Source organism: Ptychodera flava, unplaced genomic scaffold (assembly GCF_041260155.1).
Source record: "Ptychodera flava strain L36383 unplaced genomic scaffold, AS_Pfla_20210202 Scaffold_28__1_contigs__length_4768798_pilon, whole genome shotgun sequence".
NCBI classification, from domain to species: domain Eukaryota; kingdom Metazoa; phylum Hemichordata; class Enteropneusta; family Ptychoderidae; genus Ptychodera; species Ptychodera flava.
In genome coordinates this window covers 3166958-3179781 of record NW_027248350.1, presented here as the reverse complement: position 1 = coordinate 3179781, position 12824 = coordinate 3166958, and the positions used below count along the sequence as shown (strand labels likewise).

Below are 12824 nucleotides of genomic sequence, written 5' to 3'. Positions count from 1 at the left end.
CACTGTTCCTGTCACTAGTTTTTGCCATGTGGCAAATTGATAGGTGGGGAATCTTAACAATTTTTATATAATATAAATGCTAACATATCTTGTAAGACATATTAAAATACAGATATACTGTCATAGATAATTGTAAACTTTGAAATAGATAGAGAGATCACTGGAGAGTATTGTTTCACATGCGCATTATAAACTGAAAATGCAAAATAAACATTCGGGATAAGAGTTAAGTTTGATTACTCGAAGTGCAAAACCAAACTTCTTTTGGGGGAAATCCAAAATGTTTAAGGATGGAGACATTTGGGTGCAGTTTGCCAAAACTTTGATGGTACACTTGTTAGTCAGTCTATTTTGGTAATAAAAAAAATTTGCAAGGACTTTAATTTGTAATATGAATATGTATTCCAAAGAGAGTTTACATCATAAATTTGTAGCATCTGTATGTGTATACCGGTAGTTGTGTATGTATGTATGTATGTATGTGAGTATATTTATGTGTGTATGTATGTATGTATGTATGTATTCATGTGTGTATCTATCTCTATGTATGTATGTATGTATTTTTGTATCTATGTCCAGCATCAATACAGTGCATTTCACCTAGGTACCGCAACTCAGCGTATGAGACGAACACAATCCACGTACAAAACACAGGATTAGCTTTAGTATCACGGAAGCTTTTCAAAGCCACCGACTGGTCGATTAATTACAGTAAACCAGCATGGGGCTGCCGCTGTCTGGACTGAGAGATAAACAGTTGACTAGACTTGGCAATGTAACTGTTTCTTTTACAATTTCAGCAAAGAGTTCAAGAGGTGAAGGTCTTCTCAACAGAAACTAACTAAACAGCCACACATTGTAGGTCAAGTGTATCTATCAGTCTAGACAGAGCGGCTGCCCCATGCTGGTTATACTGTAATTAATCAATGAGTTGGTGACTTTCAAATGTGTCGTAATACCCCAGCTTATCGTTTGTGTTGAAGGTGAAATGTGTCTATCTCATACGCTGAGTTGCGGTACCTAGATGAAACGCACTGGAATTTGAAAACTGCTGCACCCGCTGTCTTAATACTTGTTGCACAGGTGAACTTAGGAGTTTAGATGTGAATTTGTTCACATGAATATATTAGTGTCAAAAATATGTAATGAGGAGAAAAAGCAAAATTCTGTATTCATTTTCCTTGTTTTGGTTGTAAAAATCTACCCTGAAAGGTCTTGTCCAATTGCTTTATCTGATATGAAGGTTCGCAGAGATGATCTGTATCTGTTTTGTTCAAATCGTGACAAAACTTGCAATATTGTAATGTTTGGAAAATTTTGCTGTTTCTGGTAAAAATATGCAAAATATCTAATTATTGAATTCCCTCGTCCAACCGCAAAAACACTCAAGAATTACTTTACATGTCTGTCACCTGTGTATTTGGGAGATGCATGCTGAACTGTGGACGGGAATGTGTTCAAACATATGCAAATGAGCAAAAAAAAAAATGCAAAGTTTGGTAAAATCTCAATAACTCCCACTTGGGTTACTTTTAACATATGTATGTACAGTGTAGGTACCTTAGGTTGACTGATGTGTATTGGTCTCTTCATAGCTTTGTCCTTTATTCATGAAATTTTGGTTATATTTTTTCAATTTGATAAGAAATTGATTTCTCTATAATTGCGTGCTCAGTCAGTCTGAAATTAAAGTAGGGAGTGTGCTCAATCATAGCAAAACTTGCCAAGTTGTACCTTTTTTTTTTTATTTTTTCGCATATTTTTGTTATCTCGGTCACAATATTTGTTTCTCAGAATCGGCACATTCGATTTCCCCGAAATCTACCGTAGTTTAAAGGGTCATTGGGGTATTGTTATCAGGATGTATAAAAATTATGGTGAAAATGTCAGTGGTAGATTTTTGGCAATTTTTATATTTGTTGGTTATCATTGCCTTATTGCTGCCTATTCACCACGACGCCAAAATTCAAGAAAGGAAATCAGATTTGACAAAACATCGTTCGCCAAAGTGGCGAAATACAATTCGCCAGAAATTTGATCGGGTTTCAGGGTAAACAAATGCCGAAATGGGCCAGTTAAGACGTCTCCGTGTTTCTTTACACAGATTCCGCCTTCGACCATGCACACGGTCTGTCTTCCCGAGTTCCAATAGAATGTAACTTTTTAAACCAAAGAAAAACTATACCAAATAATAACATACAATAACTAAAATTAAAAAAAGAATGAAAGACGACACGCGCATTACCATCGTTGAATGTTGTAACTTAAAATGCACCTTTTAAGAGTGCAGCGTACGTAATTTATATGGGAAGGGCAAAAAGTTTCAACCAAATTAGGGACTGGACATAAATTACAGGGGGGGATGGGCCGGTGTTTTCAAAAAACCACTGCGTAAAAAATAGTGACCCTTCAAAAGTTCATGCACAAAAATTAGTGACCCTCCCCCTTATCCGTGCATGAAAATAAGTGACCCTCCCCTGTTACTCAATACCCCAAAAAAACCCCGCAATGTGTAAAGACCCCCTTCTGACTTGCTATACTTTTTAAGTCGCCCCTCCCGAAAGGAAGGCAAAATGTGGCCGATATAACGCGTTGTCCAAAAAATATCAAATCAATATGTGTGATATTCATGTAAATGTACTTTGCTTGAAGTGGCAGGTAAAAAGTGCATGCCTGTACAAAAAATGTAATTTTTAGATTTTATCGATAATGTTGATTCACTATACATGTAGTCGACTATAAGAAACTACGAACGTGTAATTTCCAGTATAAAACTAGCTATATCTGTTCATATACAGATGTTTAATAACTGATATAGATATACTTAATTAGCATGGGTTGTTCACAAGTGCACATGTGAACAAGATATTTGATTTGGAATTTCTCTCAAAATGTTGATCCACTATACAACAAAACTATACATGGGAGTCTATGACAAAACTGTCAAACAATTTTCAGAATAAAAAGTTGCAGTATTTGTGCATATATGGACCCTGAATAATTGACATAATTGTGCTTGATTAGAAGAGGGTGGTAAATGTGCATCTGTGTACAATAACTTTGTTTTTGAAATTTCGCATAAAATGTTGATCCACTATACATGGGAGTCTATGACAAAACTGTAAAAAAAAATTTCAGAATTAAAAATATGCACTATTTGTGTATATATGACCCTGAATAATTGACATAATTGTGTTTGATTAGAAGAGGGTGGTAACACGTGCATCTGTGTACAATAACTTTGTTTTTGGAATTTCGCATGAAATGTTGATCCACTATACATTGTAGTCTATGACGAAACTATGAATAATTTTTTAAAATAGAAAACTTGGCAAATCTGTGTATTTATGTATGCTTGATTATTGATATTTATGTTCTTGATCATACTAGAGTGGTTACAAGTCCGTGTGTGTGCAAGAAATTTGATTTTGGAATTTCACTGAAATGTTGATTCACTATACATGGCAGTCTATGGTGAAACCCTATGAATATTTTTTTCCAATACAAAAATAGGTAAATCTGTGCATTTATGTACACTCAATTATTGGTACTAATGTTCATGATTAGACTAGAGTGGTTTCAAGTCAATGGTTGTGCAAGAAATTTGATTTTGGCATATCACTTAAATGTCGATTCACTATACATTGCAGTCTATGATGAAACTATGAATAATTTTTTTCCAATACAAAAATAGGAAAATCTGTGCATTTATGTACACTTGATTATTGGTATTAATGTTCATGATTAGACTAGAGTAGTTTTCAAGTCAATGGGTGTGCAAGAAATTTGATTTTGGAATTTCACTGATATGTCCATTCACTATACATGGCAGTCTATGATGAAACTATGAATAATTTTTTTCCAATACAAAACTTGGTAAACCTGTGCATTTATGTACACCTAATTATTAGTATTAATATTCATGATTAGACTAGAGTGGTTTCAAGTCAATGGTTGTGCAAGAAATTTGATTTTGGCATATCACTTAAATGTCGATTCACTATACATTGCAGTCTATGATGAAACTATGAATATTTTTTTCCAATACAAAAATAGGAAAATCTGTGCATTTATGTACACTTAAATATTGGTATTAATGTTCATGATTAGACTAGAGTGGTTTCAAGTCAATGGGTGTGCAAGAAATTTGATTTTGGAATTTCACTGAAATGTCCATTCACTATACATGGCAGTCTATGATGAAACTATGAATAATTTTTTTCCAATACAAAACTTGGTAAACCTGTTGAATAAGTAGAAATCATAACAACTTAAATCAATGTGGCTGCTTGGATCATCAATACATTGTTTATTATACCTGAAACTTGCGCCCGAAGGGCGCGCCGAAAATGGAAATGGCAGAAAATGAAAGTGCCAGGAGGTATTTTTTCTTTTTTCAGTATTCCATAACGTGCACATGCAATTTCAGCTTTGATGCATGAAAAAAGGTGACCCTCCCCCATAGGCTTGCACAAAATTTTATGACCCTTCAAAAATGCTTGCGCGAAAAATGGCGACCCACCCCCAAAAAACACCGGCCCACCCCCCCCCCCTGTAATTTGTGTCCAGTCCCTTAAAACGAGCGACGCACGTGTATATCAATTCTGGCCAACGTTACGCTGGTATGATCGGACGTGGTGATAACAGAGAGTAATGCGTGTTCCCTTTCACATTCTATATAGTTACTGTAATGGTTTTACCCACAAACTTCCACCCAATCAAATGTTAGCGCTATGTTCTATACGTTGACATAACATTGGCTTGGCAATAATAGAACACAAAGAAGACATACTCATTCAAGCGACATCTTGATGAAAACAAGCTCTAGCTAGCTCTTGCTGATAATTTAGAAAACCTTTTTTCCGTCTGAGAAACGCCTCGATCTTATCTTGACAATGTCTGCGAACGTATTACAGCGTACGCGTCCAAGTGGGACCAATGTGCGCACCACCACCATCTCAAACGAGTCAACGTAAGTATAAAACTTTCTTTTTTATACCCTTCTTTCTCTTTCGTATGATAGAACATACAAGTGTTTAAGAATTCCCTGATCAAAAATCGACAAAAATTCAACGTACCTTCATGAAAAACCATGGCAGCGCTATCTAAGAGTCAAATGAAACGTCCTGTCCTGAATTTCAACAAGGAAACCCCTTTCTGTGTTTTTCGCCTGCAACGAAACCTCTGGTCATGGGTCCCTTTGCGTTGAACACGAAAAGGAACACGCGCATAGTCACTCGGTGATTTGTTTCTTCAACATCACAAAACCTAACAATTCCACAAACCTTTTAATTAAAGACTGTAGATGCATCACCATTGTTGACTATTGTAACTTGAAATGTCCATTTGACAGAGGAACCTCATTAAAAATGTATGGGCGAAAGTATATATAATGCATGATCATGTCGCTACCAAAATAACGCGAGACACATGGCATCTGGTCGTCGTTATGGTGACACGTTCGAACGCTTGATAACTCGGATACCGAGTGTGTAATCCCCTGCCACATAATGGTTGCGCCCCACGAACTTCAATCCAATCAAATCTTTAGCGGCATGTTCTCCTGTAATAATGACGTCACATTGGCGTGGAGATAGTAGAACGAACAGCAAGTAAACATACTCATTCAAGTGACATCTTGATGAACGCAAGACCCATCTCGCTCTCGCTGAGAATTCATTGAGCTTTTTTGCTGAGAAACGCCTGAAAATTATCTTGACAATGTCTAGGCCTGCAAATGTATCACAGTGTCCAAACGGGAACAATGCACGCAATGTCTCAAAAAAAATTGACGTAAGTATGTAAACTTTCTTCTCCAATACCCCCACCCCTTATATTTTTAGTAGAAGATGTACGATACAAGTGTACAGGATTCCCGACTAATCACAAACCAACAATCGTTTATGAAAACCCGGTGCCATCCCGCAATCAAATGGAACGTCCTGTCCTGAATTCCAACAAGGGAAACCCCTTTGTATTTTTCGTCTGCAGTGTAAACTTTGGTCACTAATGTGTGCGTTGAAGGTGCACAATTTTATTGATTGTTTGTACTATATTGTCGTCGATCAGGACGGATGGAAATGATCGATCATGTCTTTAATGTTGTTTGGGGATATATGTTCAGCGAATGTAACGATTGTTTTTATTGAAACGGGGCTGAAGCCTGATAACAGGGTTTATACCTTTTTCGAAACGATACGAATGTGTCGAATGTACCGAGGTAAGTTATGACTCGACGTATTGACTTTGAATAGGAAACGTAGCACGGCTACCTTAGACTAGTAGTCACCAGCACCTTTTACTCAGGAATTTGTAAAATAGTCTCTAAAATTCTTTACTTCGAGCTGCGCTGTCTGGCGTGTCATCTGTGATTTTCTTTTCTGAGGTTTTGTGTAATCGCACAAAAAATGGTCATGACGCGAGAGCTGCACTGCACTTCTCAGTCAATCTGTGAAAAGTGCAACTCGTAACTTTTTATGACTACATCGGTCGGTCTACGTCAGTTTATGAATCACTCGCCCCCTTTGCTATTCCAGAATCCGATGAAAATTTTAACAAAAAAATAGAGAAACGTTTGTAACGCATTTGCATACAGTCGACTTCTTTTATAAACAAATCCGAGTTAGAGAATTACCGGTTGCTAAGCAGCAGATAGCAAGCTAAATGTCATTGTCAAAAATTACACGATCGCTGCGCCAAGCCAGGCGAGGTCTCAAGGGTTCTAAGTATAATAATGAGTTACGAAGTGGTCACAAAATTTTCTTGCCTTTTTTCACATTTTTCAGTTTGGAAAAGTTGTCTATGAAGATGTAATTACAATGAAACAGAAGAGACTTTCGAAGAAATGGAAGAAATGCTGCATAAAGCTGGTATCTCCATTCAATATCACCGTCACAGATCTGGTAAGTTTACCGTGCAGATGTGATAAGACCAAAATTCTGCAGCAGCATGTATATGTCCTTTTTGGGTTTTTGTAAATTTTGTATAAACTATAAAGCGCGCAGTCATCGTAAACTTATGTCAGAAATACATGTTTTTTCCGGAATACTCAAAGATGACAACTTATGACAGAAAGCTTACAGTGAGTCTTTTCATTTAAATTATCCACCCCGAGTATATTTTACTATCTGAACAGGTTTTTCGCCGGTCACTAAGTACAAATGCATCAGTATAGCAGATTTACTTCTGTTGAGAAATAAGGAGAGAGAGATCTGTCAGCGAATTTTCCAGAGAGAAGAAACTGGTGAATTTTTGATTTCATATTACAGAGTGTAAAACGTCCTAAGCCAATGCCATTCAAGGCAATAGAGCTTGTGGAACAGAATCTTCCAGATTCAATTCAGATTAAAAAGAAGTACCTGAAGTTCGAGCTAATCTCAGATGATTCCAAAAAGGTGAGTTAACAGTCAAGCTCTATTCTTGGTCACAGTGTGTGTCGTACAATCCTGCAAATCTGATTGAAAGTAGTATGTGCCTTGAGAGTGAAAGACTTAAACTTTTACTCAAACTTTATACTAGGAATCTTTCAATCATTCTCTTTCAAAATCAAGAATAAAATTAGAGTGGTCGCCGTGAAAATTTTGATACTAGAGAAACAAATTGGTTAGCCAAGATTTACCGATATTTGAAATTCAGAATGGCTGCCATCCCTGTGTTAACTCTTGGTAAGAAGAAAAATTAATTTCTTTTTATTTTCAAAAAATTGAGAAAGTGGAATTTTTTCTTACACCACGAGCCTTAAAATGAGCCCCAATGTGTGGTATCACAGCAAAGAATTACAAAAGTTTGAGTCAAAGTATCTGTCTTTGAGGTACATTCTGAAAAATTCAAAAACATTCCCTCTGTGATTTATTGTAAAGATAGTTTCATACGGTAGAGCAATCCCGAGATGTTGAGATCGACATTGTTTTCAAGACTGCCAATCATTCAAAATGATGACACAATAACTTTCTTTTAAACTATATCCATTCACCCTGAGTGTGGACTGGTGATTTGTACTCTGATAAAAACCTCATTGGAAATTCACTGTGAAATTTATTATGGACAACTTCATTTTCATTTCTCGTAGTTTAATCAGAAATATCGCTTTCTTCTGTTGTCTTTGAAATAAGAATAGACACAAAGAGTTATTGTCAAATGGCAAATTCTTAGTCATAATTGCAAATTTTTATTACTGTCATTTAAGCAAATATAACATGAAAAAGCAAACTTTCCAAAAAGTGTTCAAAAGTTTCAATCCATGGGACAAAATGCCTTCAACTTTCTGATCCTGGATTCAATGCGGCAAGAGTTATGTAGAATATGTGGAATACTTCTGGAATATTACCAGTGAAAATGTACAGTTGAACATAACTGCAAAATCTATGCCTGTGATATCTGAATTCAAGGTGGTGTTATGACAAATTATAATGTAATCTCTTACTTTCTTTGACATAAGTGATAAGAACAAAATTTTTACAGCTAAGTATTGCGTAAATTCCATCTTATGAATATCGGTGCATTAATGATGCAGTTATCAAACTATACGTTTTGTTATTTATACAACCATGTTTCCATTTTCAACAGAATATGGAAGTACAGTGTTATGACATTGACCAATACATGGATCTGACTGCATGCATCAATTATATGTTCGCTTTGGAGAAGTTCATTGGTGGGCAGGACCTGGAGTCAGAGGAGGAAGAGGCTGAGACAGCGAGTGTTGAAGCAGAGCAGAACGTGGCTTCAACAAGCGTCACTGATGTTGGTCATGACGAAGCGACAGAGGGCAAAGACACTCGGGCAGATGACGCTGCTGTTGTCAGTGAAGATGATAGAGCAGACCAGCACAGTGTGTCTTCAGCGCAGGTTGACTCGACATCTTCATCTGGGAGCTACTCATCTTCTGATGACTGTGCTGACGACGACGATGATGATGATGAATTATGGCCCAGTTCCACAGGCCCGGTCTTCCTAATGACATCAACACCGTTGAATCAGTCGATGACATCTGTCTCATCAGCCATGCTGTTTTACCCCAGTAGTGTGGAAGACCTCTACAATCCTGATACTGCCTCAGCCGAATCAGGTTCAGATTCCAGGGATCTGCCTCAATTCCGACAGCCACCTCTCAGCTCCGTCAACAGTGACTCCGGGCAATGGCATCGCCAACATGCAACAAGCATTGATCCTAGTCAATGCCCAGCAGTATCTGCCTCAGTACCACTCATGGAAAATAGTCCTGCGGAGAACATAACAAGCGAGGAATCACTTGGTTCAATTCAAGAGGCTGCTCCAGGTTTGTTTAATTTGCTTATATCCCTTATAAGGGGTGGACCGATTGATATCCGGGGATGGGGTGGTGGTCCTGGAAGATTTCCAAAAAAAAGATTCACAGCTAATGTCAATAAAAACCAGTGAGAGAATTGCGCTTGACAAATAAAAAAGGTGGGAGAGTGGAAAAAATGTACAATGGATCAGGTAAAAAAAATAATGCTACCTCATCAATCCTCCAGACCCTCCCCCCTGGATATCAAATGGTCCATCCCTAAGGTATTAAAGTTTCAAGTGGTCCCTTTTATCAACAGTGTACTCCAAATCTTCTGTTACCTGTGTATACTTTATTGTTATGTGACGTGATGTATGATATGAATATTATATAATTGTATAGCCCCATTATATTAGGTAGATGTGTGTTATATATGATTATACTAATCATCGATGAACAATTAAAGTACACTGTAAACAGTTGAGTAAATTTCCAACCATAGAATAGTCCATAATAATCTGACCCAGCAATCAGGGTAAAGTGGCAACTTAAGGTAGTACGCGCCTCGAAAGAGAAAGATTTAAGCTTTGGCTAAAACTCATTTTTTAATCTTTCAACCATTCTCTTTCAAAATCAAGAATAAAAATTTGGTGTCACTGTGCAAATTTTGCTACTGGTGAAACACATTACTCAAGATTTACCGATATTCGAAATCCAAAATGGCTGCCATCCCTGTGTTAACTCTATGGAGAAAAATAAAATTCTGGAAAAACTAAGACAGTCAAAATTTTCTTACACCACGAGCTTTAAGGTGAGCCTCCACAAGTGGTAGATCAGAAAAGAATTGTAAAAGTTTGAGAGTCTGAATATCTGTCCCTAAAGCACATTCTATCTTAATTGTTTTGACAACTAAAGGTTATTTTTGTTTGTTGATAATAGTTTTGTTCACCATTTATAATTACTGTGTTACTTTAATTTCCAGGTGTCAGCATTTTTGAAGACCGTTTTGTTGATTCCAAGCAAATTGGTGCAGGAGGTATGTAAAGGTTACGATCCTCTTTCACTCCGTGAGAAATTCTAAAAAAGAGAACATCAAACACTTGCCTTGTCATCAAGCAATTTCAGTTTCGTTATTTGATCAAAATGTATTATACTTGTACAAAAGAATGATTTTATGTGGCTATGTGTCATGTACCTGGTACATATATAAAGTACCTGAATGACTATTTCAGGGCAAATTTAACTGGTCCAGTCATCCTATATTAGTTCAATTTGCTTCTTGATGAGATGTAATAAAGGACACAAACTCTACCCAGAAAATGAATGAAATGGGATGCCTACATTTGATTTGAAAATTGTGTCTACGACTGGTTTGGATTTCATGACCAAGAACCCAGTACGTCAAACTAATACATTGCCACTATATGTTGGTATTATTTTCACCTTTAACAGATTTTCTGCAGTCAGAACAACAGTTGTGCTCTCCCAGCAATATTGATGTTGGAAGTCTGAGTTCAGAGAGTGACAAAGCCAAGGTCAGCCTGAGTGTTCAAGCTGAGCCGGAGCAAGCTCCAAAACAACACCGTCATCGCAGGTCAAGGGTCAGGCGAATTCTGAGATGGTTCACAAAGTGCATCAGGGCAAATGTAAGTTTTCTCTCAATATTTTTACGATTATCATCATGAGGAGTCAAACATTTTTGAAAAATGTAAAAACCAGTAACATTGTATAAAAATGAAATTATTCCCGTAATTGATATTCCCAAAGTTTTCAGATCGTGAGCTATAGTGTGGAGAAAATCTACATCACTCAGTGCCAAGTTTAATTATAGCTCTGATATTCTTATAATTATATTTTATACACTCATCACAGGATGTCTTTACCTAAAAGTCATGTTGCCATGGTGATAGTCAAAGTCCTTTCTAAGGCAGAATGGGCCTTGGGGACAGAAATTTGGATTTCTAAACTGTTACTGGTACATTTTGATCCACCCCTTGTTAGGCTCATTTTTAAGCTCATAGCCAGTCAAGAAGTAACTAAAATTTACACTTGCTAATTCTTGTTGAAATCGAAAATTTCATTCGTTCCCATAAAGTTAAAACTAGGATGGCGGCCATTCACGCCATTGTAAATTTCAAGAGTCAGTAAATTTTGTGTAATTTGTCTCTCTAGTAAAAAATGTGCATGGTGATCCCTGATATTTATTCTTGATTTTGAAAGGCAATATATTGATTCAAAGTTTCCTTACGGAAAGTCTGAGAGCAAAAGGTCTCAATTTCAAGGCACAAATTACTTTATACTTGTATGACTGTGTCACAATATAGCGTAAATTTGTAAGAATTTTCCATTTTGCCTGTCTCTTATTTTACAGGACAGTGATGTCGAACACTGATGTCCGGAAATACAGATATTCGTATAAACTTCACTGAAAATATCCTATTGGCCAGTACTACCACCATTTCGCTATGATATACATCCCAAATTAAGCTACAGTATCATTGAGTGTCAACATGGTCTCAGCATTACAGCAGTACTATTCACAAAATGGTCTACATTCTCATTGAAGGAAAGACTAGTTCATTAGAACATTATATGGATCAGCAGCAATGGAACTCTATTATATTTATCCCACAAACAGTAGAACCAAGCATGGACTTGTAACAATATTTACCACATCTCTGGAACAAAAGGTATTAAGTATTTCACACATCATGTATATATATCTGAAGTATTTATCTGATATGTAATTATATTTATATAGGAAATCCAGTTGCTTTTGTTTAATAAACTATTTTTAAATTAGATACACATATGTTTGTAACTTGATTGATTTCTTGTGTTTGGAAGAAATAAAGCAATCTACGTAAGTCACCGAACTTCAACATTATTGGACAAGTATGGATGTAAAGCTACTGTCAACAGAGGGACTCCAGAATAAACAGACAAACAAATATAGGAAAAAACAAAAAATAACTGTAGACATAAAAAGGATGACAATAATTGACTGAGCAAAACACACACAACATATTCAAGATGTGACATCTGCACCGCTACTCACTAAACTGATATAGATTCTGTCAATTAGGTGTTTCAATATGCTTTTGGGAGTAGAACAAGAACTTCAAATTGACATTCAGAGCAAAAAAAAACGGGAAAGAAAAATTAAAAGTTAAAAGTTACAGTAATTATGTAGTATCACAGAGGTGTAGGGCACTTTACAGAATTTTCTTTTAAAAACATTGTTTTGAAGTTTAATCAATAAAACATCCGTGTCATTGCAAGCTACCAATTTCAATAGTATGAGGGCTATCTTGTCGTGCTACCGTGGTGAATATGACCTCGGGATGACCCTTAGCCTTGACAATGAATGGTCCATAGATCTAACTCTGCATATTCACAGCCGACAAAATCACTTGCTGCAAAATTTGAACAGTGTGCAGAAGGGAGTTAACAAGCAGAGTAGATGAATATGGTGGTGATACATACATCATACATACATACATACATATATCGCGGCCCAAGTTTCATGTGGGGGTCAATGACCTTTGTAGTATCCCTTTGACAGAAAATAACCATC

General features: G+C 36.5%; 1 protein-coding gene across 1 annotated transcript; it reads left to right on the top strand.

Moving 5' to 3' along the window:
• Window positions 1-6188: 6188 nt before the first annotated feature.
• Window positions 6189-11694, top strand: LOC139127062 (uncharacterized). The gene is made up of 7 exons (XM_070692986.1): window positions 6189-6220; window positions 6786-6902; window positions 7269-7394; window positions 8566-9277; window positions 10230-10283; window positions 10700-10893; window positions 11619-11694. Exons 2-7 carry the CDS (start codon window positions 6819-6821, stop codon window positions 11637-11639), a joined length of 1191 nt encoding a protein of 396 aa, XP_070549087.1. The 5' UTR covers window positions 6189-6220; window positions 6786-6818; the 3' UTR covers window positions 11640-11694.
• The last annotated feature ends 1130 nt before the right edge of the window (window positions 11695-12824 follow it).

Bases quoted from the DNA above. Each gene is read 5' to 3' on its own strand.
- LOC139127062 (XM_070692986.1), top strand. From the start codon at position 6,819: ATGAAACAGAAGAGACTTTCGAAGAAATGGAAGAAATGCTGCATAAAG. The intron at 6,903-7,268 runs GTAAGTTTACCG...TTCATATTACAG, and splicing joins ATATCACCGTCACAGATCTG to AGTGTAAAACGTCCTAAGCC. The intron at 7,395-8,565 runs GTGAGTTAACAG...CATTTTCAACAG, and splicing joins TCTCAGATGATTCCAAAAAG to AATATGGAAGTACAGTGTTA.